This window comes from Geotrypetes seraphini, chromosome 4 (assembly GCF_902459505.1).
Source record: "Geotrypetes seraphini chromosome 4, aGeoSer1.1, whole genome shotgun sequence".
Classification (NCBI taxonomy): domain Eukaryota; kingdom Metazoa; phylum Chordata; class Amphibia; order Gymnophiona; family Dermophiidae; genus Geotrypetes; species Geotrypetes seraphini.
The window spans coordinates 174,618,252-174,646,071 of record NC_047087.1 but is presented as its reverse complement, the minus strand read 5'-3'; the positions used below and the strand labels follow the sequence as shown (position 1 = coordinate 174,646,071).

Sequence of the window (27,820 nt, the reverse complement as noted above, 5' to 3'; positions counted from 1 at the left end):
CTGGAAAAGCGGAGGCTAAGAGGGGACATGATAGAGACTTACAAGATCATGAAGGGCATAGAGAAAGTGGAGAGAGACAGATTCTTCAAACTTTTGAAGACTACAAGAATGAGAAGGCATTCGGATAAATTAAGAGGAGACAGATTCAGAACCAATGCTAGGAAGTTCTTCACCCAGAGGGTAGTGGACACCTGGAATGCACTTCCAGAGGGCGTGGTAGGACAGAGTACGGTATTGGGTTTCAAGAAAGGATTAGATGTTTTCCTGAAGGAAAAGGGGATTGAAGGGTATAGATAGAGGATTAATATGCAGGTCCTGGACCTGATGGGCCGCCACACGAGCAGACTGCTGGACATGATGGACCTCTGGTCTGACCCAGCAGAAGCACTGCTTATGTTCTTATGTGTGTCAGCTGGTTAGCTTTCAGAGTTGTTCTCCACAGAGTAAGGTCTCGCTGCAATTGATAGACCTGCAGGAACCAGAGGATTATTTGGAAAAGGACTGGGACAATCTGTGGTCAGATGTAATCCCATTGCCCTCCCTAGAGGATTCTAGTTCTCAGTTTGATGCAGGTGATCAGGGGTCAGTGAGAGTCCTAGATCAGGGAGAGGATCTGATGCTATGCAGGCTGTTTAAGCTGGCAGATTTAACTGAAGTTATTAGTTTCTCTTTGGGAGCTGGATTTAGAGTCCCCACAGGTTTCTACTGCCCAGCTCTCACTATTAAGAAGTACTAAATAGAAATCCACGTTTCCTTTCTCATTCAGAGATTACTTGGATGATAACGGAGCATTGGGAGATGCCCGAGCATCCTCTGATAGGGGCCAGGGCAATGATGAAATTGAATCCCATGGCTTCTGATTTCCAGCAGTTTAATTGCGCACATGCGTACTTATAGCTTTCTAGGGTTGTAAAATGAAAATGAAAAAAAAATAATGATGCAAAATATTTTCATAAAATCCAAAATCTTATTTTTTATTAGATATCAATATTAGGTCATAAGTGTACGCAATTAATTTTATTAGCAAATCAATTGAGTATCTTTTGCATCAGAGAATTATTATAGAAGCCAAAACGCTGGCCTTGCTCCTAACAATTCCAATGTCTTATCAGGTACACGTCCATATATATCCTAAATGACGACATTCCTTCGTTACAATCCATCTGCAGTCTAATTGGTTCACATTATTTATTCCCATATAAGGCTAGCTTCATATAGGCGTGTCACAAATTACATTCTTATATCTAAAAAGTTACATTCTCACATTAAGCTTACATATTTTATAAAAAGAAGAAATACATAGATCAATATTATAATACACTTACAAAACTCCTCAGATTTTATATTCTTTCCTGTAAATGTCAGTGTTCTTCTCTATTCTGAGATCTCTGTCTCACAAAGACTGAACAAAGAAAAGATGGAAAGGAGCAGGTACCCCTCCCATCAAGGTTCTACGTAGAAAAAAGTTGCTCTCCAATGAAGTAGAAAAAGTTGCTCAAGGTCAGAGGTCAAACACCATCTGTTGCCTTATCAGGATCTCTTCAGGATTTCAGATATATGAAGATTAAAATAAACTATATTCCTAATCTTTATGTTTTGTTAGTTTATATTCCTAATCTACATTGGTTTTTTTTAACATATTACCTATAACTACCTAAGTAAATTTCTATTATATAATTTTTCCTAACTTTCTGATAGCTAACTTTGGATCAATTCATACCATGATACACATGTGGTTTAGATTTGTCCTTAGCAAACTCAAGTCATGGTAAACCAGGGCCCCCTGGTATGTGGATACCAGGTCAAAAGCCAACTCCTGTCTGCCTACATTTCCCTGAGGATTGGCCTAGTTCAGGCTGGTCACTCTAACACAAAGAAACTCTATAAGAAACCTAATCTTCTCATCTGGAGTACATTTGATATGGTAGTCATCAATCACAAAAATGTCTTAGCTTGCCTCCCTATATCCATCAAGCACATGACATATATCAAATCCATATGGTAACTTAAAGTCCCTGTTTTTAAACTTTTTGTATTTCTGATCATTTTATTCCAGATTATCCAATTTTCATTTATTAATTCATAGCTACTAATCCACATTCTCACTTGCTCTTGGATCAGGCCTTATCTAATAGTTTTTCTTTTCTTTCTAGCTAGTAAATCCTGATGCAATGTGAGAAAGTGTAATAGCTGAATTTTTTTATTTCATGTTGGCTCACTATTACCTGTCCAGGTAAACAAAGCTGGCCCCATTTCAAAACTACTTAAGGTATAGGACCAGGTCCTTAGCCCCCCCTTGGGTCGTGGAGTGGAGTGCCACACCAGGACCCACACCTGGAGCTTTAGTGGCCTTACCTTGCTCTGTTCTGAGGTTGCTTTGGGCATGACTTGTTCTCTGGATCAGCGTAAGATTGGGAGTCACTTTCTGCAAACATGTTTTTCCAATGCCAATTATACAGGATAAACTACAACACACAATCAGAAACACAAAAGCCAGGCCTATCAAAACACCCAATAGGCCTTTAACCCATGATATATTAGGCATCCATGCAGTTAGCCAATCAAACCAACCCTTATCCTCTACCTTAAATTGTTCCCAATTCTGCAATGCCTTGTCTAGAGATGTGATATGTGCTTGCTGGTCAGAGAAGGAGTCAGGAATATAAGTACAACATTCTTGTCCAATGATGGCACATGTACCCCCCTGGGCTGCTAGGAGATAGTCGAGTGCCATCCTATTTTGAAGAGCTACAATGCGTGTTTGTCTGAGCTCTAGTGACAGAGATTGAGTAACTGCTGTTGTTTCATTACCCATAGTTTCAATAAGGGTGGATAATTTTTTTATAATTTGGACTAATTTACCTACTCCATAACTAGGTAAAAGGATCATAGCAAATCTTTCCCCTTCAGAAATGAGAGGAGTATTTCTTTTTGGTCGGATAGGAGGCAATTCAGATAGGATTCTCACAGGGGGTAATAGGAACCCGATATAGCAGGTCCCATATCATCCCTCGTGAAGCCATCTGTATGCATATGGGCCACAAATCCACCAGCAGTCAGCATAAGAGGGTAACAAATAATTACTAACACCTGTAAGCCAGGCAAATTGTTGCCTGTCAGTAAAATAGGTAGAAACAGTAATATTTCCCAGTGAAAGAGAAATATTTGGACCATCTGAAGTAACATAATATTGACATGAACTTTTTCCAGCATACCAGGTGGTTTTATCTGTCCTTTTAGAATGGTAACAAAGAAATCCTCGCATGGGTCTAACTAAAACTGGGGCTGGTGGTTTATTTGGGTCAAAACTAAAAGCATAACGAGTAAATGTTTGAAGAAGAGAATATTGAACTATAGAGGAACAATTTCCCTCATGACTAAACTGTGGTGCAACTAAGCCATTACGTGGCATAAGATAAAGAGAATAATAACAAAGATCAGAAACATTCCATGCAAAAGGTCGAAAAGGTAACCCACTAGTGTGTTGTGGAAGCTGGGCACAAACCCAGCAATTGCTTACATTAGCATACCTAGCTACACGAAATTTCATTTGTTCATAGGAATTTCCCTGACCTACTATAGGTAAGAAAAGATTCCATTCTGCAAAAGTGTGGTGGAAAAAAGTAAAGAATAGTAATGGAGAACACCAATTAAGTAACATGGCTAAAATTAATACCTAATTAGTATAACTAAAAATAAACAGTATTGAAAATATGCAAATATAGCAATGAGATGAACTACTAATAATGTCTCTAGTCCTTGATTTCCTTGCAGGAACAATAGATATGATCAGGTAATCAGGTATTAGCAATGGGTGCTGGTTTAATGTCTTTCACGTGTACTAATGGTGTATACCCTTTTAATTTCACTGCATAAGGGAACACCACTTCCACTTGAAAAGGTCCATAAAAGTATGGCTGAGTCCATATATTTCTTGTATGTAACCTCTTATACACCCACTGATCCTGATGGAATCTGTAAACTGGAAGTGCTTGGTCCACACTACTTGGAGTTCGTCGTGATTGAATCTCTGCTATAGCTGTCTGTAAAGCTACAACATAATCAGAAAATAAAGTATCATTAGTACAATTTCCCGGTTTCACAAAAGCAAGGGGCATCTTTCTTCCAGTGGCAATTTGGAAAGGAGTCAAAGCAAATCTAGGCATATGCCTATTACGCACTACATAGAGTGCTGCTGGCAAATATTTTAGCCAGTCTTTAGACTCCAATGGCATAATTTTTCGTAATGCAGTTTTTATTAAATCATTCGATTTTTCAACAAAGCTGTTTGATTGAGGATGGTAAACTGTTATGAATTTGTGCTTAATCAATAGTGAATTTGCCAATTCTTGTAATAATGCATTTTTAAAGTGGCTGGCATTATCTGTGGCTATCTCATAAGGAATTCCATGTCTTGGAATAATTTCATTTAAGAATACCTTTGCCACTTCTCCTGCTGTTTCTTTTTTACAGGGGTAGGCTTCAATCCAGCCCGAAAAAGGACAAACACAAAGTAACAGATACCTCTTACCTTTACAAGGTGTTATCATGTCTGTAAAATCCACATGCCACTTCTGAAAAGGTCCCTGCGGGATAGGTAGAGTGCCTGGTGCTACACAAGTACCTCTAGGATTAGTTTTTACACATACAGCACAACGTAATACAGTCTGTCTTACTATTTTTTCTAAATTAGGATGCCAGATTTGCTGTGACAATTGACTAATTAAAGTAGCTGCACTTTCATGTAAGGCATTGTGCATTTGTTGGATCATTATCACCAGAGGTACCTGTGCCATACATGGCACACCTGACGAATTATACCAGATACCTTCTATACACTGACATTGTAAATTTGTCCATTGTTGAATCTCTTCCTCTGTTACGCCATCTAGGAGCAGTCGTCTTTGCTCGTCTTGTTCCTTTGTAATCTTGCTCCTAGCTCTAGTCTGCACTAGCATTATGCCCTGTTGCTCTACAGCCCATTTTGCTGCTAAATCTGTCTGATTATGCATATATTGCTCCCACGATTCATCTTTCTTATCATGGGCCTTAATTTTACATAATGCCAATGTTTTGTCTGGGTATTGCTGCAATAATCTATCCAATCTCTCTATCAAAGGTAAATGTTGAACTGGATGACCTCCAGAGTCTATGAATCCTCTTTTTTTCCATGTCGTTAAATGCAATTTTGCTACTCCTAAAGCATATGCAGAATCTGAATAAACAGTAACTTTCCTTCCTATATTGTCCTGTAACACCTGGACTAATGCTGCTAATTCTGCAGTCTGGGCTGAATATTGATCTGATGGTAAACAATAAGTTTTCCATTCAGTGCTGTCAGCATCCCTATCATACGTTGTGATAGCAAATGCTGCTCTGTTTGTAGCACTGGAACCATCTATAAAACAAATATATCCCTCACCTAGGGGTTTATCATATTGTAGCAACATTTGTTGCTGTGGGATCAAAACTGAACACTCGTGCTCAGTACTGTCTTGTATTCCTAAAAAAGCATAAAACACTTGTGCTGGATCTTTATCCTTCATTTTTGGTTGCACATCCACTAAACCAGTGGTAAGTAGAGCCAAATACTTCCCTATACGCTGACTAGTAAACACTACTTCTGGCAATTTTAAAATATTCAAAATATCATGGGAAGTATGTACTGTGATATGACTGTATGGCAACAAATCCATAAGTTTTCCTACCAATGTTGCAGCTGCCACTACACCTTTTTCACACTGAGAAAAACCCATTTCCACAGGTGTAAAACTTCCAGATAAATATCCACAAACATTGTCATTTTGTTGTAAAACTGCACCCCATCCAGGGTTTCCAATATGTAAATGTACTTGCACTTCTGTCCCAATCAAAGGTAAAACAAACTGTGGAGCATCTCTAATTGCTTGTTTTAACTCCTGTATCAGCACCACCAGTGCTGAATCTAATTGAATTCTATCTCTGCTCTGAACATTTCCTTTCAATTTAGCCCTCAAAGGAAGTGTCCTAGTACTTAAACACGGTATCCATTGTCTACAATAATTAAGGAGTCCTAAGAATCCTCGTAATTCCTTTACTGTCTGTGGCAAGGGTGTTTTTTCTATTTCCTGCACTAAATCTTTAGTTAAAGCTCGTACTGACTTGCCGACACGATACCCTAAAAAGGTAACCTCTTCTTCTGCTATTTGTAATTTCTCCTTATTAACCACATAACCATATTCACACAGAAAATTCAATAGTTCAATAGTATATTTCACATTATCTTCCACAGTAGGCGCAGACAATAACAAATCATCTACATAAGAAATCAAATGTATTTCTGGTGGAAGCCGTTCTTTAAAAATTTGCAAATCATGCATTAATATCCTTGAAAACACAGAAGGACTCTCTGAAAGCCCCTGAGGGAGACGTGCCCAACAATAGCGCTTACCATCAAAGGTAAAGGCTGTATAAGGACGTGACTTTGGATGTAATGGAATAGTATAGAATGCATTTTTCAAATCAATGACAGTCAAATAAGATCCTAAAGGGACCTCATTCAGGATTGTTACAGGATTTGCAACTACAGGATACTCAGACTGAATTAATTTATTCAAACCCCTCAAATCATGCACTATTCTGTATGAGTCATCTGATTTCTGTATGGGAAACAAAGGAGTATTCCAGGCAGATGAACATTCTTCTAGAATCCCTTCTTTTACTAATTCTTCAATTATAGGAATACTTCCTGCTATAGCTGCTGGCTTCAATGGATATTGTGCTATTTTCGGTCCGACACCTTCTTTTAACATTTCAATTTGAATAGAATCTACAGTTTTAACTTTACCATATTTCTTCCATAATTCTTCTGGTACATGGTCCAATACATACTTCATTATTTCCTCTTTCTTAGAGGGTAAATTCTCCTTAGGAGGTGGTAATCCTATCCAAAATGTAGTATCTAGTGTTTGACCCAGAACACCCATATCATCTTGTACACTCAATAATATTGAATGCACAAATGATGGAGGGTTACTTGTCTGTTCTCCTGTTCGTAACGATGTCCATAGACAAGTTTCCAGAACTCCCTGCCTTTCATCCCACTGGCATGGTAATTCTGGTTCAAACACAATTGTGGCTTCCAATTTATGCAGTGCATCTCTTCCTAATAAATTCACTGGACATTCAGGCGCATATACCACTTGCATATGCAACCATTTTCCTTCAATTTGCAGAGATACATTTTCTAGTAAATATTTTTCATTTTCCTGCCCTTCTATCCCCATGGTAGTAATACTCTCTTTTGAAAGTACTGCTCCTACAGGGATAAAATTTAACGTAGTCATAGTGGCTCCAGTATCCACAATAAAATTATAATTATGTCCATTTACTTTAATTTGAAGGCATGGATCCCCCTTTTTACCTTTTGGAATTTTGAAAGAAATATACTGAGATAGTCAATCCTGTCTTCCAAATCCCTCTCCTGACACAGGTTCAGGTTCCCAGAATTGTGGCTGCTGCGCTGTCCAGGGTTGCCATCCTCCGGTCCTACCTTGTCCTCGTACACTCCTAAAATTTCCTCTTCCTTGTCCCCGCATTATACCACTTCCTCTAAATCTTCCTCGACTTACTGCTTCATTTCTACACTCATTCTTATAATGTCCCATCAATCCACACTGCCAGCATCTCACTTGCGACCTTTCTGGATTCTTAGCCCTATTAATTTGAGCCAGTTCCACAACTATATCATTCTTTTCTTGGTTTTTTCCTTTTGCTTGTTCCTCTTTAATTTGCATTGTCAAAACCTTTTTCTGCAGTTGCACTAATTCCTTATCCTGTTTACTTAGCTCATCTTCAGTTAATCTGCAATAGTGAGTGATATGGGACACTATATCTGCCCAAGCCTTGTTTTCCAAACCAACTACAGCATCTAATCTGGCTTGTATATTTTTAGGTAAAGTAGTTTTCAACATCTGAAAAGCTACAGCTATCATTCCTTGTGCGAACACAGGCTCTCCTGTTTCTTTCTCCCAATTATCCTCAAACCGTTTTATAAACTCATAAATATCCATTCCTACTTTAAATTTGTGTGCAATCACCCTGTTCATATCTTTATGATCAGGATATAACATACGCATCGCATGCCAAATCTGGGGTCTAACTGCATTAAATGATGAACCATCGTGTGCAGAGTTAGTAATGTTTAAGGTTGGAAATCCTGCCTGTGTAAAAATTTGGCTAGCTTGACCCCCTAGACAAAGGTATAGCATCCGCTTAATATCCCCTATTGCTAGTGTATATCCTGCTGTTATTTGTTCAAATTTTGCTATCCAATTACTGGCTCCTCCTAACATAGAGGGTAACTGTTTCTTAATATTTTCCTGGTCCGTAAAAGACCAGGGTATATATGTAGTGGCTACACCTCCTCCTGTTAGGGGTTTATAAATCAGGGGTGCTTGTAAAATGGGTGATCCCTCATTTCTAAGCTCCTGAGATTTATTTACATTACTTTGTTCATATTTCTCCCAAATTCTTAAACCCTTTTGCATATATGGGTAATCCCATTGTGGATCTCCTTTCCCATCCCGTATGCAAAATCGTGCTATATCTAATTTACTTGGATCTAAAGAACCATTTCTGGGCCATATCTCCATCTGTGCGCTGGATACTTCAGTCCAGCCAGCCAAATTATCACACCATGGGACCACATATAGCCAGGAATTTTCCTGCTGCGCTACATAATCCCTAGGTATCATAGCCTGGCTTACATAAGCAGCTGCACCTCTATCCTGAATTCCTGTTGTTGATAAGTCTTCTACCCACTTATGTAATACATCTGTCTGTTCTTCTAAATTCTGCAGGGCTTTCATAGTTAAATCTGATTGACGTGTCTGAAGCCCTTTTAGCTTCCCCGTTACAGGGTTTTTAGGTTTTCGAACAATCACCTCCTCTTCTGCATCTGCATTTGTTGATGTCTCAGAATCTGTCTCTACAGGTTTCATGTGTAAGACTCCAGATACATAGACCCAGTCTTTAGTCTTGCTATCTGATGTTGGTGCCGTGGGTATGGAGGTTTGACCCACAGTGGATAGGGGGGTCTTTTCTTTAGCTACATTTAAAGGTGTATAACCAATTGCTACTTCAGGAGTACTCGTAAGAAGTGGATATAGACTGCTTGTAACCTTCCCAGGCTCTAAATATGGTGGGGGCTCCAAACTCCCCCCTTGACCCGTAGAAAGACCTGTATTTTTATCTTTAACAACTGGTGTTGGGGATCCTGGAGAATTCTCACATAATTCATCCCACAAGTGCCAGTATTCTAAATGTTTCTGCTGGGATTTTCCTTTCTTTGAATCTAAAATCCACATTCGCAAACAGCATAAGTCTGACCATAATACAGACCCTTCTTTCGGCCATGTCCATGATTCAGTGTTAATTACTGCTTTTCTACACCATTTATCATGAAAATGCTGTATCTCATTAGATAACAATGGATTAGCTTTTTTTATTGCTTCTATCGGCAACATGACTATTCACAATTACTCTCAAACAAGTCCTAAATCACCTAAATACTTTCTCCTCTTAGCAAACAAAACACTTCAAAACCAAACACTTTAAGAAACAAACCCCAGGAGGTATTTACAAAACACACTGCCCCTCACAGCCAACCTTAACAGGACAGCTGTAAACCCCGAGAGGAAAAAAACAGAGAGAAAGAAAGAAAAATCTGATCAGAGAGAGACAGCAGAAATAAAGTCATAAAGCAATAAAGATACAATTTTTCTCTATACCCACAAATCTTAACAAACTAAACATATAATACAATATCCCCAAACACTATGCCTATATACAAAGCATTAATTCCTAAAATATAACTTACGGTATTCCGTAGCTTCAAAAAGGGCCCCCCAGTCTGTTACTCAAAGAACAGACATACCTTATGTTGCACTTTCAAACGAAACCCAAAGGTTCAAAAAATGAAACCTAGAAACGCACAGTACGCTAATGTCCCATCTGGGTCGCCATTTAATTGCGCACATGCGTACTTATAGCTTTCTAGGGTTGTAAAATGAAAATGAAAAAAAAATAATGATGCAAAATATTTTCATAAAATCCAAAATCTTATTTTTTATTAGACATCAATATTAGGTCATAAGTGTACGCAATTAATTTTATTAGCAAATCAATTGAGTATCTTTTGCATCAGAGAATTATTATAGAAGCCAAAACGCTGGCCTTGTTCCTAACAATTCCAATGTCTTATCAGGTACACGTCCATATATATCCTAAATGACGACATTCCTTCGTTACAATCCATCTGCAGTCTAATTGGTTCACATTATTTATTCCCATATAAGGCTAGCTTCATATAGGCGTGTCACAAATTACATTCTTATATCTAAAAAGTTACATTCTCACATTAAGCTTACATATTTTATAAAAAGAAGAAATACATAGATCAATATTATAATACACTTACAAAACTCCTCAGATTTTATATTCTTTCCTGTAAATGTCAGTGTTCTTCTCTATTCTGAGATCTCTGTCTCACAAAGACTGAACAAAGAAAAGATGGAAAGGAGCAGGTACCCCTCCCATCAAGGTTCTACGTAGAAAAAAGTTGCTCTCCAATGAAGTAGAAAAAGTTGCTCAAGGTCAGAGGTCAAACACCATCTGTTGCCTTATCAGGATCTCTTCAGGATTTCAGATATATGAAGATTAAAATAAACTATATTCCTAATCTTTATGTTTTGTTAGTTTATATTCCTAATCTACATTGTTTTTTTTTAACATATTACCTATAACTACCTAAGTAAATTTCTATTATATAATTTTTCCTAACTTTCTGATAGCTAACTTTGGATCAATTCATACCATGATACACATGTGGTTTAGATTTGTCCTTAGCAAACTCAAGTCATGGTAAACCAGGGCCCCCTGGTATGTGGATACCAGGTCAAAAGCCAACTCCTGTCTGCCTACATTTCCCTGAGGATTGGCCTAGTTCAGGCTGGTCACTCTAACACAAAGAAACTCTATAAGAAACCTAATCTTCTCATCTGGAGTACATTTGATATGGTAGTCATCAATCACAAAAATGTCTTAGCTTGCCTCCCTATATCCATCAAGCACATGACATATATCAAATCCATATGGTAACTTAAAGTCCCTGTTTTTAAACTTTTTGTATTTCTGATCATTTTATTCCAGATTATCCAATTTTCATTTATTAATTCATAGCTACTAATCCACATTCTCACTTGCTCTTGGATCAGGCCTTATCTAATAGTTTTTCTTTTCTTTCTAGCTAATAAATCCTGATGCAATGTGAGAAAGTGTAATAGCTGAATTTTTTTATTTCATGTTGGCTCACTATTACCTGTCCAGGTAAACAAAGCTGGCCCCATTTCAAAACTACTTAAGGTATAGGACCAGGTCCTTAAGTTTTATGCCCCACCTAAGGTGGATTCTCTGGTGGCTCAAATTACTAAAATAATTTCTCTGTCTAATGAAGGTGGAATGGTCCAGAAGGATTCTCAGGATCAAAGGGTAGACTTAGGTGGGTTTCTTGTGTTTTGCCACTGTTCTTGTTGCCCTGTTGGGTAGTTGCTTATTAACTTTTATTTACTATTGCAAAGCAGATTGAAATTGTCTGGATTGGGGAGGTCCCCAAGCTTCCCCCCCTCCCTTGTTTTCATTTCCTCTGGAGAAGCTCGCTTGCCCTCTGACCTTGTCAGGAGTTGAAGCATAGGCTGTATGCATCCTGAGTAAAAAATCTTACAGGTTTCAGGGTGCAGGTTGCGTTTTCTACCCCCGGTTGCATGGAGAGGATCAGTGGGGGCAGAGGTTACAGTTGGTGTCTGTCCACCTAGCAGTCCATAGATCTTCAAGTCTGGTCATTTTGGAGCTGTTTTTAGGCAGAAAATCACTTTCCTCCATTCAGCTGCAGTGTATACTGCTGGCTGGCAGGCAGGCACTTCAGAGACTGAGTACACCTCCTTTATTTCCTATGAGAACTTTGGGGGTGGTCCGTGAAACTCTCTAAAACTAATTTTTGAGAGTTTCTGAGGGTAGGGTTCAGGTTTCCCACTTCCCCTGTTTATTGCACCATTTGAAGGACTGGTTGCAGGGAGAAGATCAATTTACCCCTTTAGATTTTGAATCAGCCTTTTATGCCTCTTATACCTTCCGTAGTCTTTTGCATTTACCTGCTAAGGATATCCACGCTCTGTTCAGATCGAATATCTTATTGAAATCTATGCAGGCAGTGTGGGGTAGTTTCATTTGTAAGTTGGGTGGGGACCCCAGGGTGACTAACCAGATCTCATTGAGGGGAATTTGGCCTTTCCTCCGGGATGCGATAACCCTGTTTTTTTGGACTGGGCTCGTCTTGGGATCCACATAGTGGAACATTTGTTGACTCCTGAGGGCCGTTTGATACCTCTCAAGGAGTTTAGCGGTCAGTTGGGCCGCTGTTGGGGAGATACCTTTGCCTGTTGTCAGGTTAAACATTACATTCTATCACTCCCTCAGGAGAGACTTGCGCAACATATTGAGAAGAGTCTTCAGGTCTTCTTTGCAGGGGTGGCGGGCTCTCACACCTTAGTGTTGGTATTACATAAGGCCCTCTATCAATTTGAATGCCCTAAAGACTTCCAGCGGCTACAAGCAAAGTGGGGCCAGGAGATTCATAAAGATCTTAGTCAGTGGAACATCTTGGGTGCCTAGGTTGATAACGGGAGCGGTATTTCAGGAGTATTATGCTATAGTGCTTTATAGGGCTTATTACACCCAAGTGCAATTACAGAAAATTGGGGGCATTCCCTCTCCTCTCTCTTTAAAATGTGGCTGGGACCCTAACACTTTTGTTAATTCTCTCTGGGATTTCTGGACTATTCGTTCCTTTTGGGGGTCTATCACGATTTATATATAACGCCTTTACTCATGCGCCCTTTCGGGTACAATGGAGCACTTGGTCGTAGACTTCCTGGGCGCTTTCAGAGGTTTTCTTAAAGGGGGTTTTCTCTGGTGTCGTAATGTGTGTCTCCTTGCTGTAAATGTATCTTACATTCTTGCACGGTGTCAGAGCCACCATCCTTTTGGGAATGCAGATCTATGGTACATAATCTGGCCTTGTGTGAGGCCCGTGAGGCAATGGGCCGCCAGCATAGGCGTAGTCGCTTTTTGCTCATTTGAGGTGCTTATTTAACCTCTTTATCCCCTAGACGGTGTAGCCTCTTTTTGAATATTATCTTAAAGGCATTCTGCTGGATATTGAGTTCTAGCTCGGGACCAGACACAGTGTATTTTTGGGGGGGAGGGGAGTTTTAGACAAACTTTTTGGATGACCCAGGAGCCACAAGAGTACGGGCCTCTGGAGTATATGACACCTATTGGTAGCCACCACTACTGATCTCATGGGAGAGGGTTGTTTTGCTTCGACAGGGTGGTTTTGGGGGAGGGTATGGAAGGGTTGCATTATGCTGGAACTGCTGTGCCTTGTTGACTGTTTCTTGTTTGTTCTAGATTCTATTTATATTTCCTGTTTTCATTCACAATAAAAACAGATTTGAACATAAGTATAGCTCTGTCCACCATTTTATTGCTGATGTTCTGAAAGAGCTCAACTTGGAATCTCCACTTTCCATCTTCCACATTATGGACTGTTCTAATGTGCTGTCCTCCCTTTTTCCATCCCATTTGGTTATGGAACAATGGGTATGCCCCAGAAAGCTCTTTCTGGCTCTCTAAAGCTATGTCTAAGTTTTATAAACTGGCTCCTGAGTTTCAACAGTTTTTTGAGCAACCTAAGGTAGATTTTACAGTGGCATAGGTTACCAGGCACACAGCCCTCCCTAACACAGGGGGAGTAGTGCTTAAGGACTCCCAGGATTTCAGAGTGGACATTATGTTGAAATAGGTTTTTGAAGTGGCTTCTTCAGGTATCAAGGCTGCGGGAGCAGCCTCCTTTGTGGTGTGTGCCTGTCACACAAAATTGCACCGTGTGCCCTCTGTAGACGAGGATGCCTGTCCCCAGCTGTTGTTGGAAGATGTGGATTATGTGGCAGATGCACTTTATGATTTTATCTGAGTTCTTAGTAAGGTCTCGGCTTATGTGGTGTCTGTGCGCCAGACTCTTTGGATCCATCATTGGGCTGGGGCCGTCACCTCCAAGGCCACTTTTAGCAGACTTCTTTTTTGGGAAGGGTCTAGTTGCCCTCATGACCATTGTGGCAGATTGCTACCCTAAGTCTCTTCCTGTGAACAAGTCTCGCTGGACTTTGGCATGGGACCATAGTGCTATCATCCCTCCCTCATCAGGGATCCTCGGGCTCTTCAAGGAGAGCTTTTGCAAAAACTTGCCAACCTGTCAATTAGAACTGGAAAGATACCAGATGATTGGAAGATAGCGAACGTCACGCCAATTTTCAAAAAAAGGATCAAGAGGAGAATCGGGCAACTACAGACCTGTGAGTCTTAAGTCTGTCCCTGGAAAGATAGCATAGTCCGGCACTTGGATACAAACGACCTGATGAGAGCCAGTCAACATGGCTTCAGGAAAGGGAAATCATGTTTGACAAATTTATTTCAATTTTTTGAGACCGTAAACAAACAAATTGATAGTGGAGAACCGGTGGACATAATATACTTGGACTTCCAGAAAACGTTTGACAAAGTTCCACATGAAAGACTTCTCAACTACAAAGCCATGGAATAGAGGGAGATATACTAAGTTAGATAGGAAAATGGCTGGAGAACAGAAAGCAGAGAGTTGGCATAAATGGGAAGTTCTCAGACTGGGAGAAAGTGACTAGCGGTTTGCCCCAGGGCTCAGTACTTGGGCCCATCTTATTTAATATTTTCATCAATGACCTAGAAGAAGGAACATCCAGTGAGATCATCAAGTTTGCAGACGATACAAAGCTATGCCGGGCAATCAGATCACAGAAGGATAGCGAGGAACTCCAGAGTGACTTGTGTCAGTTAGAGAAATGGGCAGAGAAATGGCAGATGGAAGTTTAATGTGGAAAAATGCAAAGTAATGCATTTAGGCAGAAAGAACAAGGAACACGAGTATGGAATGTCAGGTGTAACTCTGGGTAAGAGCGAACAAGAAAAGGACCTGGGTATACTGATAGATAGGACCCTGAACCCTTCGGCACAATGTGTGTCAGCGGCAAAGAAAGCAAATAGAATGTTAGGCATGATAAAGAAAGGAATCATGAGTAGATCGAAAAAAGTTATAATGCCGCTTTATAGGGCAGACCACACTTGGAATACTGTGTCCAACATTGGTCTCCCAACCTAAAGAAGGATATAAAACTGCTGGAGAGGGTACAGAGATGAGCAATGAAGCTAATAAAAGGTATGGAGAAATTGGAATACGAGGAACGACTTAAGAGAATGGGATTGTTCTCCCTTGAGAAAAGGAGACTGCGAGGGGATATGATCGAGACTTTCAAAATACTGAAAGGAATTGACAAAATAGAGCAGGAAAAAAAAATATTTACAATGTCCAATGTGACACGGACAAGAGGACATGGACTGAAGCTAAGGGGGGACAAGTCCAGGACAAATATCAGGAAGTTCTGCTTCACACAACGAGTGGTGGACACCTGGAATGCTCTCCCAGAGGAGGTTATTGCGGAATTCACCGTTCTAGGATTTAAAAGCAAACTAGATGCACATCTCCTTACGAGAGGCATAGAGGGATATGGATGACTAAAATTACGCCAGGTGTACACCTGGCTGGGCCTCCGCATGTGCGGATCACCGGATTTGATGGACCGAAGGTCTGATCCGGAGATGGCAGTTCTTATGTTCTTATGTTCCTAGCTGCTACCCTTGCTTTGAAATGTCACCTAGCGTATGGAATCCATAAGGGACGTAACAGAATGGAAGATTAGGTTTTCACCTTCGATAATCTTCTTTCTGTTAGTCCCTGGAGGATTCAGTATGGCCCATCTTCTAAGTTGTTCTGCATCACATGCTTTCTTTGGCCTCGGTTATTCTCTTTACAAGCATGAGGATCTTCCAGCCAGTAGATGGGTCCAATGGGGAGTTCACTTTTTTTTTTTCTTTTTTTTTTAGTATTACCAAAGACTGCTTCATGTGGATGCTCATTGCAGACAGCAGGTTAGTTCTACAATGTTCCTAAATGTTTTTCTGGGTTGCCTTTTGCCTGTTTATTACTTGTTTTCATGTTTTTCAGAGCAGACCAGTTCATAAATTGTTTATGTTGCTGGAGAGCTTTCCCAGTACACCCTTCTTTGTCATGGATTTATTCAGGTATGTTGCTTAGCTTTGGAACTGACCTGCAATGGGCTCTAACTTTAAGGTGGGAGGAATGTATACTCAGAAAAGTGTTTGGATTTCTGCAACTCCCAGATTGCAGGAAGAGATTGAACACCTAGCATATTGCATCCTCCAAGGACTAACAGAAAGAAGATAATCAAAGGTGAAAACCCAATCGTGGTCTTGGAAGCCAATATGCCACATCTAGCCTGACTAGTGAGCACAAAAAGATGGTCAGATAGCCTAAACTCATTGGTAACCTCACAATATCTTAGAAGCACTCGTCTTACATCCAGCTTTTTCAGAATCTGGTCCTTTTTCTTAGAACCTGTGGACTGGAATGCTGGCAATCGGACTTCTTGATTGACATGGAAAATTGAAACAAACTTCTTGATTGACATGGAAATAGGTTTAAATCAGATCTGAAAACATTTCTCTTTTCTGACACATATTAAATTTGGTGTTACTGACTGCGATGTGTCACCTTCCCGGTCTCTGCTGAATAGCGCAAGTGCGGGCAAGGGTGATTAAGCCAATTTCTGCGTGCCACTCCAGAGGGAAAATGGCCCTTCAGGGTGAGCAGGTTAAAACTGCCCAAGTTAGTTTCAACTCAATGCTTAAAACAGTAAAAGAAAACAATTCTGAAACAGGAGATCTTTGCAAGGTACGTTTGTCAGGTAGGCATTATTATTCTGCCCAAAAGAGATAACAAAAAGAGAAAAAAATTCACAAACTCTGGCTTCCAGTACCTAGGCAAGTCTTTAGCAAGAGAAATTCTGTTCAGTTCAGTCTGGGCTACTTTCACAGTCCCAAACAGGCCCAGGAACAAAAGCTCTCAATAAAACAAACTACTGCACAAAAGAAAAACCAAAATTCCAACACTTAGGGCTGGCAAAAAAAACCCCAAAACAACCCACAGCCCAGCAAAGTGCCTGGACTTCAGTAGTCTAAACAAAGTCCTTTTCACCAGGCTCTTGCATTTAATTGTTAACTCCAACCAATTCTCAAAGAAGGAAACAGTTCATGTTCTCCAAGCCTGCCAGCTTTCATCAATAGACAAAAATAGGGGCAAAACACTTGAATATTTCACAAGTCGAGTGATGAAGAAGAGAATGCAAAATACAAAAAATCACTCTTGTGTTGCTTGTAAACTTACTATGTTAGTGATTCATAGCTTTTTTCTAGGTTTTACGCTCAGAATCATGGAGGCAGGAACTGGGGCAGGTACTGGGGGTTTTTGCTCCCCAGTTCCTGCCTCCATGATTCTGAGCGTAAAATTTAGTAAAAAGCTATGAATCACTAACATAGTAAGTTTACAAACAACACAAGAGTGATTTTTTGTATTACCAGTTTTGGCAGGTGTGTAGCTCCTCAGAGCTGATTGTGGGGGTTTAAGGCCGTTGTGTAGCTTAATCACTTTTCAAATAATATAAGAGAAAAAGAGTCCCTCAAAAAATATATTATCCCTCCTGGATGGCACAGCATACACATCCCATATACAATCTTATGCACTCCCCAGCAACTCCAAAATACTTCCGGGGTTTTGGACAAGAAAAAGAAAACCATACCAAAAATGGCTACTTGCCCACAGTGCACAAGTTGATCTCCATAGCCTCTGCCTGGTTAGGAGCTGGCTCTGATTCCACAAAGTCCATGATTTCCACTCCCAGGTCTGGCTCTGGCATCTGGACCTTGCCAGTCCATGGGGTCTTCTGCCTGGACCCGCTGCTTTGGCTGGAGAGGTTTTCTCAGTCACTGCTTCTGAACAGCCCTAGCTAGCTTCTGCAAACTAGGCTTAAAACTGCTGGAACCATGCCCAGCCTTAGCTGAGGTGGCAGCTGACTTCAGCTCTCTCCGGCTTCCCCGGTGGTCATGGAGGAGATTTTCCTCCTCTCTGCCAAAAAGGTGCTGCCTCGGCTGAAATGGGGGATAGACAGCTCTAGGTGGTTTATACTGCCTTTTACAATAACCCTGCTTCTCTCGATGGTCTGGAAGCACAGTTTCTTGTCTCCCCTGTGTCAGGGCTGACTAACTGGTTGGAACTGTCACAGCTGATGGTATTATGCAAAATACAAAATATCCCAAATGTGTTTCCCCTTTAACTCTTTCTTTTGGAATTTGTAGTTCTTCCCTTTTTTACCTGCTATTCAAGAAATCCATGAAGACTAACTAACACCATATAAAACATTTCAAACCTCTGAAGCAACCCGCTCTACTCTGTAATACCTCTGGGCATGTCCAGAAATCCTCTTCTGTAATCCGCCTTGAACCGCAAGGTAATGGCGGAATAAAAATCACTAATGTAATGTAATGTAATTTCATGTGAATGTGTATTTGCTTTTACTATTGAATTTATGTTTTTAGACTGTAAGCTGCCCAGATGGTATTTCTCTTGGTGTGGGATAGTAAAATTTTAATAAACTTGAAACCTTCAGCAAAAAGGATGGAATGGTATGCAAAGACACTCTAGCCTCTGTGAATTTGAGGGAAGGCTGTCTGCAAGAAAGAGCCTGTAGCTCCGAGACTCTTCTCACTGAGGTAATAGCTACAAGAAAAACTGTCTTGAGCATTAGATCCATCAAGGACAATTCCTTCAGCAGCTTGTATGGAGCCTGACTGAGGCCTTGCAAACCACATTAAGGTTCCATGAAGGGAACGGGTGTTTTACCGGGAGCCTGAGTCCCCAAGTAGCCACTTCGCAAATTTCATCTGAATTAATCTGGATATGTCCGGATGAGACTTCAAAGAAGTCTTTGAGTCTCGAGCCCTGATTCAAGAGCTACTGCTTGCCCTGGATTGGTAGCCATGGAATATTGCTACTCCTTGGGTTTTGGCCAGGTATTAGTGACCTGGATTGGCCACCGTGAGAATGGGCTACTGGGCTTGATGGACCCAGTAAGGCTATTCTTATGTTCTTATGAGTCCTGCCACTTGGATTCTGAGGGACATTACTGTGGCTAGCACCACTGAGATCGGAACAGAGAAAGGCTCAGCCTCCTCCTTAATGCACCAGTACTGGAAAGTTTTCCATGCCTTAGCATAAGCAGAGACCATCGTAGGCCTTTCTGGCTCTGAGTAGAGTAGCAGTAACTACCTCTAAGTATCTCTTGTGCACAAATACCGTGCGCTCAAGAGCCATGCTGTAAGAGCAAAGCAATCTAGATCATCTATGATCACTGGTCTCTGAGAAAGAAGGTCTAGCTGTACTCGCAGTCTGAGACTTGCACCCCTCTGAAGACGCACTAGGTCTGCATACCATGGTCTAAGTGACCAATCTGGAGCCACGAGATAGACTGCTCCCCTATGACTTGCAATCCTGCGGCGTATCCAACCTATTATGGGCGATGGAGTAAAAACATACAAGAGCTCACTCTTTGGATCAGATCTTCCAGACCTGTGCTTCTGGGCTCGGATCTTTGACTGAAGACTTGATCTGCCTTCTTGTTTCTTGCTGTCACCATCAGATCGAATGTTGGGCGACCCCAGCGATGAACAATGACTTGGAAGGCTGATAGTGTCCATTCGCCCAGATCCAGTGTCTGTCTGCTGAGGAAATTGGCTGGGACATTATTCATACCTGCTACATGCACTGTTGAGAGAGCCTGAAGATGAAGCTCCGCCTACCTGAACAGTAAGCGAGCCTCAAGACTCAGCTCTGTATTCTTGGTGCCTCCCTGGCAATTGACATATGCCACCACAATAGCATTGTCTGAGAAGACTCGAACCACTTATCCCTCCAGACTCTTCTGTAGTCTCTACAGTGCCAGTTGAATGGCTTGAAGTTCCAATCTGTTGATAGACTACTTCCTTTGGATCAGGTGTCTGTTGTAGTGAACCCCCCCCCCCAGACAAACAGACTGGCATTTGTTAACACAGTTACCCATGAGGCTATTCTGAGGGGCATGTCCCTTGATAACTCCTGTGGGTGGAGCCATTAGCCCTTACTGGTCTGGGCTTCCAGGGACCATATCAGAGACATCTGCAGGGAGTCCGATTGAGGTGATCACTATGATAGCAATGTGTTTTGGAGAGGATGCATGTCAGTCTTCGCCTAGGGACCACATCTATTGTGGCTACCATGGAGCCTAGCAGTTGGAGGTAGTGCCACATGGATGGAGCTGGTATGGCCAACAAGCTCGTTATCTGGGTGCAAAGCTTCTTTCTGCGTGCCTCTGGAAGAAAGACATGACCTCCAGTCATGTTGAAGAAAACCCCTGGGTATTCCAGTGATTGGTACAGAATTCATTAACCAACTCAGGCTCTGCAGGACCCAGACCACGTGAGCCACTGCTTGTTCTCCTTCTGGGAATGACGGAGCTCTGTTCAACCAGTTGTCCAGGTATGGATGAACCTGCAAGCCCGTCTTGCGTAGATGGGCAAATTGGAAAAGCCCGCAAAAATCACCAAATTCTTGACACTTTGTTGTGTCTGCCCAAAAACATTTAATGAAAGAGAAATATAAAACGATGAACACACGACACAACTAATATGGTAAGTGTATTCAGGTAAAGCCTGGGTGAATGGATATCACCCGGTATATAACACACTTCTAGGGGGTGTTGGGGTGGGGGCAGGAATGGGTGATTCTGAGTGCCAGAAGACCAGGTATGACCAGGTATGGCATATTGGCACAGGCGGCGGCCCCCTGGGGTACCCACAAACTATTGGCATGAAAACAAGTTCTCCCAATATACTGTCAGGCAAAGTGTCCAGGACTGCGGGGACAAGGTTTGTACCCTTGTGAGCCGCGGAAGGCTCCACAAGGAATGAAAAAGACACTGGATTAGAGCAAGGATTTTGCCAAAAAGCCAGGTAAGTTTTCTTGAAAATCAGGACTGGATTATATTTTGCTGCATAGCATTAAACCAAGAAAAAATAAAACAAACTTTTTGTCAGGATTCAAAACAAATAATGCAGTCTTCAAAACCAAACTCAATTTCAATATCATATGCTTTAAAGTTCAAAATTCACACAGCAAAGAGGAAGAAGGGCTCTGTATTTATGAGCCTCAGCTTTAAAGTTCTTTCAAAAAGAAAAACTAACCAAAAACAAACAGTCTCTTTCCTTAGATAGAAACTTGTACCAAGATCAGTGACACAGCACTGCACTTCTTAAGCAAATGGAAATGCTGACCAGGTGGTGTGCTCCACGTGTTGTAATTTCGCTACACAATTGAGCCCTCTATCCCATCTCAAAACGTGGGGCTAAATCCCCCACCACACTGGCTGGAAAAAGGTTTATTTTCTCCAGAGCAGGAACAAGCTCAGTAAACAAATGAACTTAGATTCTTTCAGTCCTAAGACCCTGTGCTTCCCTGCACCAACTTAATAGGGTGGATTAAAGCACAGCTTCACAAAAAAGAAAAACAAAACAGTTCAGCCAACTCATTAGTTTTGGAAATCTCCATTAGGCGGTTTCCTTACTTGCCTTGGAGCAACATATTTCCATGGGTTGACTTTCCAGCGGGACCTCTGCACACGGTTCCAGTCCCAACTCCATGGCTTGTGGAATTTCGGAGAGATCAGGAGTCAAGTCAGTATCAGCTTCAGCAATCTCCATACATTCTGGGCTTTGTAGGTCCTGCAGAGCTCTTAGTCCTGAGCTAGGCTGCCAGTACTGTTCCTGTGACTGTTCTCCTTCTCTCCAGTTCTCCCTCTGCCTTTCCAACTGCCCAGCCCGGAGGTTAAGGAACTTACAGCCCCGCTCAACCTTCCCAGGTGCAAAGCATTTCCGGTCACAAGCCTTGGGAAGGTGAGGGGGAGGGGAAGTCTGTAGCTCAACCCCTAAGCTCCCTCTGCTGGTTTTAGTGGGAATATCAGGCAAGAAGGAAAATTGTTCTTTATCTTGAGCAGAATGGGAATTAACTGCTCTAGGCATGGGCTTTATACTAGGGCCAATCCTAGCAGGCCTACCTCGCATACCACAATACCCACAGGCAAGATTCCCGCAGGCAGGGAAAAAAGACAGGCAAAGAATCAGCAGCGGTGGCATGTCCTCAGCAGATGACCTGCCAGCACGAGCTCTCTCCTAGTGACAGGGCGAGCTGCTGGAGAGATGAGGCCAAGAGGGGCTGGCGATCTATCTATGACCCTCCAAGATCAACAGGTAGATTGCGACATGCCTGCTTTATAACAAAGACCACCAACCATTTTAGTAGCCACTCTCTGGACTGGCTCCATTTTGCGTAAATCTTTTTGATGATGTGGTCCTCCTGAATTGTGCATAGTACTCTAAATGAAATCTTGCCATTGATTTAAACTGAGGCATTATCATCTTTTTTCCTGCTGGCCATTCCTCTCCCAATGTAGCCAAGCATCCTTCTAGATTTTGTAATCCTTTTCTACCCATTTGGCTACATTTAGATCATCACATACATACAAATCCTGATCCTCTTTCAAGCACAAAAGTACTAAAATTCTTCACTTCCTAAACTTTATTGCTCTCTTGGGTGATCCTGCGTTTTTTTAGCATTAAATCTTAAGGCCCGATTGTGGATCATTCTTCAAGCTTTTCTAGGTCCCTCCTCATGTTATCCACTCCCTCAGAGGGATCTACCCTATTGCAGATTTTGGTATCATCCATAAAGAGGTAAACTTTCCAGACATCCCTTTGGCAATATTATTTACAAAAATGTAAAAAGAGCCAAACCTTGTGGCACACCACTGAAATATCCCTTTCCTTAGAGTAAGCTCCATTTACCACTACACTCTGTCAGCTTCAACACAACCAGTTTCTAACCCAGTAAGGGTCCATACCAAGGGCACTCAGTTTATTTATAAGTTGTCTGTGCAAAACTGTGTCAAAGGCTTTGCTAAAATCTAAGTATACCACATTTAGCACTCTCTCTAAGCTCAACTCTCTAGTCACCAAATCAAAGAAATTACTCGGATTTGTCTAACAAGACCTGACTCTAGTAAGAGGGTTCAAAGAAGGGTGACAATTATAAAAGGGATAGAACACATTATGAATAGTGGATAAACAAATTAAGGGTTTTTCCATTGCAATAAAGATAGATTGCTGAGCCAAGGGTCTTCCATCTGCTCCCGCAAGTCCATTACTGATCACTGTTTTCAGCACCTCCTCCTTCTCCCTGCTCTCGGCAGCCCCCAGTTATTTCTTCTCCAAGCGAGCCTGCAGGAGCAACTTTGATGTGCTCAGGTTTCCTTTTTGTTTTTGCAAATATTTTTTGATTTTTCAACAAGTTCATGTTCCAGTAAAGCTCTGGTGACTGCATGAGAGGAGCACTCTTTGGTCTGCAGCTGACCAGGTAGATTCTGTGTGACCTGCTCAACCAGCCTGCGGAGCTTGAGATTTTCCCCTACTATTTGGCTCACTCCTTAACTTGATCAGGAGTGTTAGCGCAGGTTGTACGGACACCGATTGCATTTCATTAGAATGCACACAATGTCGGCTGCATTTTCCTCTCTCCTCCCTACAGTGTTCGGATCCTGGTCCCGGGAGTTCAGGCTCAGTCCAGCAGTGGCCTGACTGGCATCTGAAGATTCAGAAGAGGCAGCTTTCCTGGTGACAAAAGTCATCTCCAGTTTCCAGATACCCTTAGAAGAGCTGAGGCACGCTGCAGCACTTCTTCCCAGCTTCTGGTCTGTGAGTAGGGCTGTCAAAGTGCACATGGCAGTTGAGGGGGGGGAGACTGAATTTGTTGTTTTTTTGGATATATTTTGATGTATCCCTTTTTCCCCACCAAAAAATAATCCTAAAATCACTGGTTTTGGCTGTCCTTCGTAGGAGTTACATCTGTTTTTCAGCAGGAAATCCTGGCAGCGGCCATCTTGGATTTTTCCCGATTTGAATTCTAAGTTCTAAAACTTCCTCAAAAAGTCTTGTCTTTTTATTCTAACTACCGGGGATGGAGTCGTTAGGCTCCAATATTATGAATTATTGTTAAATTTTCTCCAGTTGGACACCAGAAGAGTGCCCTTGCGCCACATGTTCTGCCGCATAAGATGGGGAGGTGGGAACCTTGGGTTCAGCCTCTGTCCTTCTCATTAAGTCTGCCAAGTGATTCTTGGGATGGTTGGGGACAATTTTAGCCTCTCAGAGTCCCAGAGTGCAGCACTAATGCCTAATAAGGGTGCAGTGATCATTATCTCCTGCAATGGACTTGAGGGAGTAGATGGAATACCCTTGGTTCAGCATACCATCCCTGTCTACTGGAAAAGATATTATCAAGGTAAGAACATAATCTATTTTTAGGTTTCAGTTTTATTAGAGTTTAATATACTGTTCTAGAGAAGAACTTTCAAAGTGGTTTACAACTACATAATTAAGGGGATCAAATAATAGAAAAAAACTACATTAAAAAATAGCAATGAATCCCACCAAATCCAGGGATGGGAGGGGTCAACCAGAGAGTGTGTCCCTAAAGTCACCAGATATAAAGTTTGTTAGGGAACACTCTAAGCGCAAGGGTGGAGATAGGAATTCCAGAGGGAAGGACCTACTATGCTGAAGATTTTGATATAACAAAGTCAAAACAGATATGATTGAAAGAAGGAGCTAGGAGATTGTTAGCTTGGGAGAATATGAAAGTTCTGGATGGTAAGTAGGATATTAGGAATCAAGAAAGTTATAGTGACTAGCGAGAAAAGATGTGCACTAACTGATTCAGGATGTTGATAACAGAATTCCAACTATCTGATGCTGGGACTTTGGTGTGGAAGAGTCACTCCACCTCCACCCCCCACCTTGTCCCCATAAAATCCAGAAGTCTCCCAAGGATGTCATAGTACAGCTGAGCTCAGGAAAGGACTCCTTGCATCTTGTGAGCCCAATAGTGATGCTCCTGGAAGCAAAGGTACAAGGGTTTTATTTATATAATTTATTAACTACCTTTATGAAGAGTTTCACCCAGGGTGTGATGTACAGCAGGTATTGTCAGGGGAGGGGAGTCACAAGATGTGATTACCAGATTTTCTCTTTTAAAAAAGAGGACACCTGGTCCAATCCCATTCCACCCCATACCCAAACCTTATGCCATCTTCCTCAAGCTTGGGGCCGTGTCTGGAGGGTGTCTGCACATGCTGGGGTAGCTCCTGTGGCAATAGAGCTGCTCTGAAGATGGTGCATTGTGGGTATGCCGGGATGGTGGAGCGACTCTCCTTTGCTGAACTCCGGCTTGCTCAATTCCTCCAACATTTACAACTCATGCTAGGGCAGCTCCTATGGCAATGGAGCTGCCCTGAAGATGGTAGCACATTGTGGAGATGCCAGAGTGGGGTGAAGCAAATCTTCCAAATCGAACCCCGGCTTGCTTCGGTTCCCTGCTGTTCACGGTTCACACTGGGGCAGCTCCTGTGGCAATAGAGTTGTCCCGAATATTGTGCTGCTAATGCCTGTAAATCAGAGAAATATCTTTGCAAATAGAAGATGGAATGGGTAAAAGACTTGGGAAAAAAAAACCAAGAAGAAACCATGTGAGAGGGGAAGAAAAGTAAACAGTTACGTTAAAATCTAAACAAGCTGCATTTCACCTCTGTTTGCAGAAGTGAAATGCAGCTTAACAATTGTGTTACAAAATGAATATATTTTTTTCTTCTAGGTTGTAGGTGGACCGATTTTCCCCATCTGTCTTTGTGCTTCGGTGACTATGCCAACTCTGACCATGTCCTGTGACAAATTGGATTTCAGCTATGTGCAATGTGGTCAGTGCAAGATGAAGAGCCTACAGCTTCACAATGAGTTGCATGTTGCCTGTGAATGGACCAGTGGTCCCCCAGAAGCCATCAAAAATATAAAATCTGTGAGTCTGCTCTTGTGCTTATTTCTTTCATTTTTTTTTTTTTTTACTTTTTATTTATTGCTAAATTATTACAAGTAATAACACTTTTTACAGAAAAACAAAGGAAAAAATGTTTTTTCAAAAATGAATTAAATTTTCCTTAGACCACAAAATTTAGAGGAGAGGTCTGATTACTAGGAGAAAAAAAAGGAAAAAAATCATAAGAAGCAAAGAGGGGCATAATAAAAAAAACCGTCTAAGTCCCCCTTTTGGCCTAAGGCCTTAAACGTTGAAAGTAGAAGCAGGGAAAATGTCCATAATCAAAAAAAAAACGTCCAAATGGAGGTTTTTTGATTAAGGCCTGCCTCTACATTCAACTGTTTAAACGCCCAGACCACCACTACGTCTTCACTTATACCCCCATGACGTCTACACTTATACCCCATAATGAACCAAAAAAACGCCTAAGTCTCAAACGTCCAACACAAGGGCTTTTAGGCGTAGAAGGAGCCAGTCCTTCGCCTAAAAGCTGGATTCTGTAACTGGTGTCTATCAAAAACAACACCAGTTACAGAATCCACCCCCCCCCCACGACATTGGGGCAAGAGGGAGCCCAAGCCCTCTTGCCCCGCGGCACCCCCGACCTCCCCGATGACATCGGGGCAAGAGGGAGCCCAAGCCCTCTTGCCCCGCAGCACCGACGACCCCCCATGACGACATCGGGGCAGGAGGGAGCCCATCCCCTCCTGCCCTGCGGCACTGATGACCCCCCCAACGTTATCGGGGCAGGAGGGAGCCCAACCCCTCCTGCCCAGGCGGCCCCCCTACCCCCACCCCCCACTACAATATGGGCAGGAGGGATCCCAGGCCCTCCTGCCCTCGACACAACTCCCCCCCATGACCGCCCCCCCCGATCACCCCCCCGCCCCCAATCCCACCCCCCCATACCTTTGAAATGTTGGCCGTACGAACGGGTGCCAAGCCCACCCGTCCGGCAGACCAGCCGGCTCCAGAATGGGGCCGGATTGGTCCAGGTGGCTGAAACCCCGCCAACAGGTGGGGCCTAAGGCGCCTGGGCCAATCAGAATAGGCCCAGGAGTCTTAGGCCCCTCCTGTGGGCGGGGCCGTAGGCACATGGGCCGGGTTGGGCTGTATAACTAAGTCTAAGCCGGCCCATGTCCCGCCCAACTCCCGCCCTCGACACTCCTCCCGAAATGCCCCGTTTAGCTTTGATCGTTCAGCGGCACTATGTAGGCCTAGGTCGTTTAGAAATACGTCCAAAGCCCGTTTTTATTATTGGCACTTGGACGTATTTGGGAAATGTTTGTCCAAGTGCCGACAGGCCATTTTTTTGGACGTTTTTCTCTTTTGATTTTGAGTCCCATACTTACTACTAAGAACGCGCCATACATTTACATGGATGTGTTAACAAGAAAGAACCCCCCCAACCTCTTTACTTCTTCTCTCATTTAAATAAATTATTTTCTTCTATCTTGTATCTCATTCACTACATCTGGATATATTCAAATTATTTGCCCACAAAACAAACTTTTTTGTGTTACAAAAATATAATTTCAATATTGCATTTAAACCTTGCTCAAAAACTAATGAAACAATTAAAGTTGTTTTTTCCGCCACCTCTGTAAGTGAAGTATCCAACATATTAGAAATATCTTCCAATGGATCAATTTCTTCATAAGCTTGTTCCTGGCGTTGAACTTGATTTCTACTCAAATCCAGTCCTCCATTCATTAATCGTTGTGGTAGATAATATATTTTATTATTAGGAGGAATAGCATGAATAGG

General features: G+C 42.0%; 1 protein-coding gene across 6 annotated transcripts in view; it reads left to right on the top strand.

Annotated features, from left to right (window-relative positions):
- The window catches only part of HYDIN (HYDIN axonemal central pair apparatus protein), a 1,718,235-nt gene that overhangs the window by 812,332 nt on the left and 878,083 nt on the right, over positions 1-27,820 (top strand). For all 6 annotated transcript variants that reach the window (XM_033943280.1, XM_033943278.1, XM_033943277.1 and 3 more), the window contains one exon: positions 25,835-26,035. In XM_033943280.1, coding sequence (XP_033799171.1) covers positions 25,835-26,035 — 201 coding nt within the window. The remainder of the gene's footprint in view (positions 1-25,834; positions 26,036-27,820) is intronic.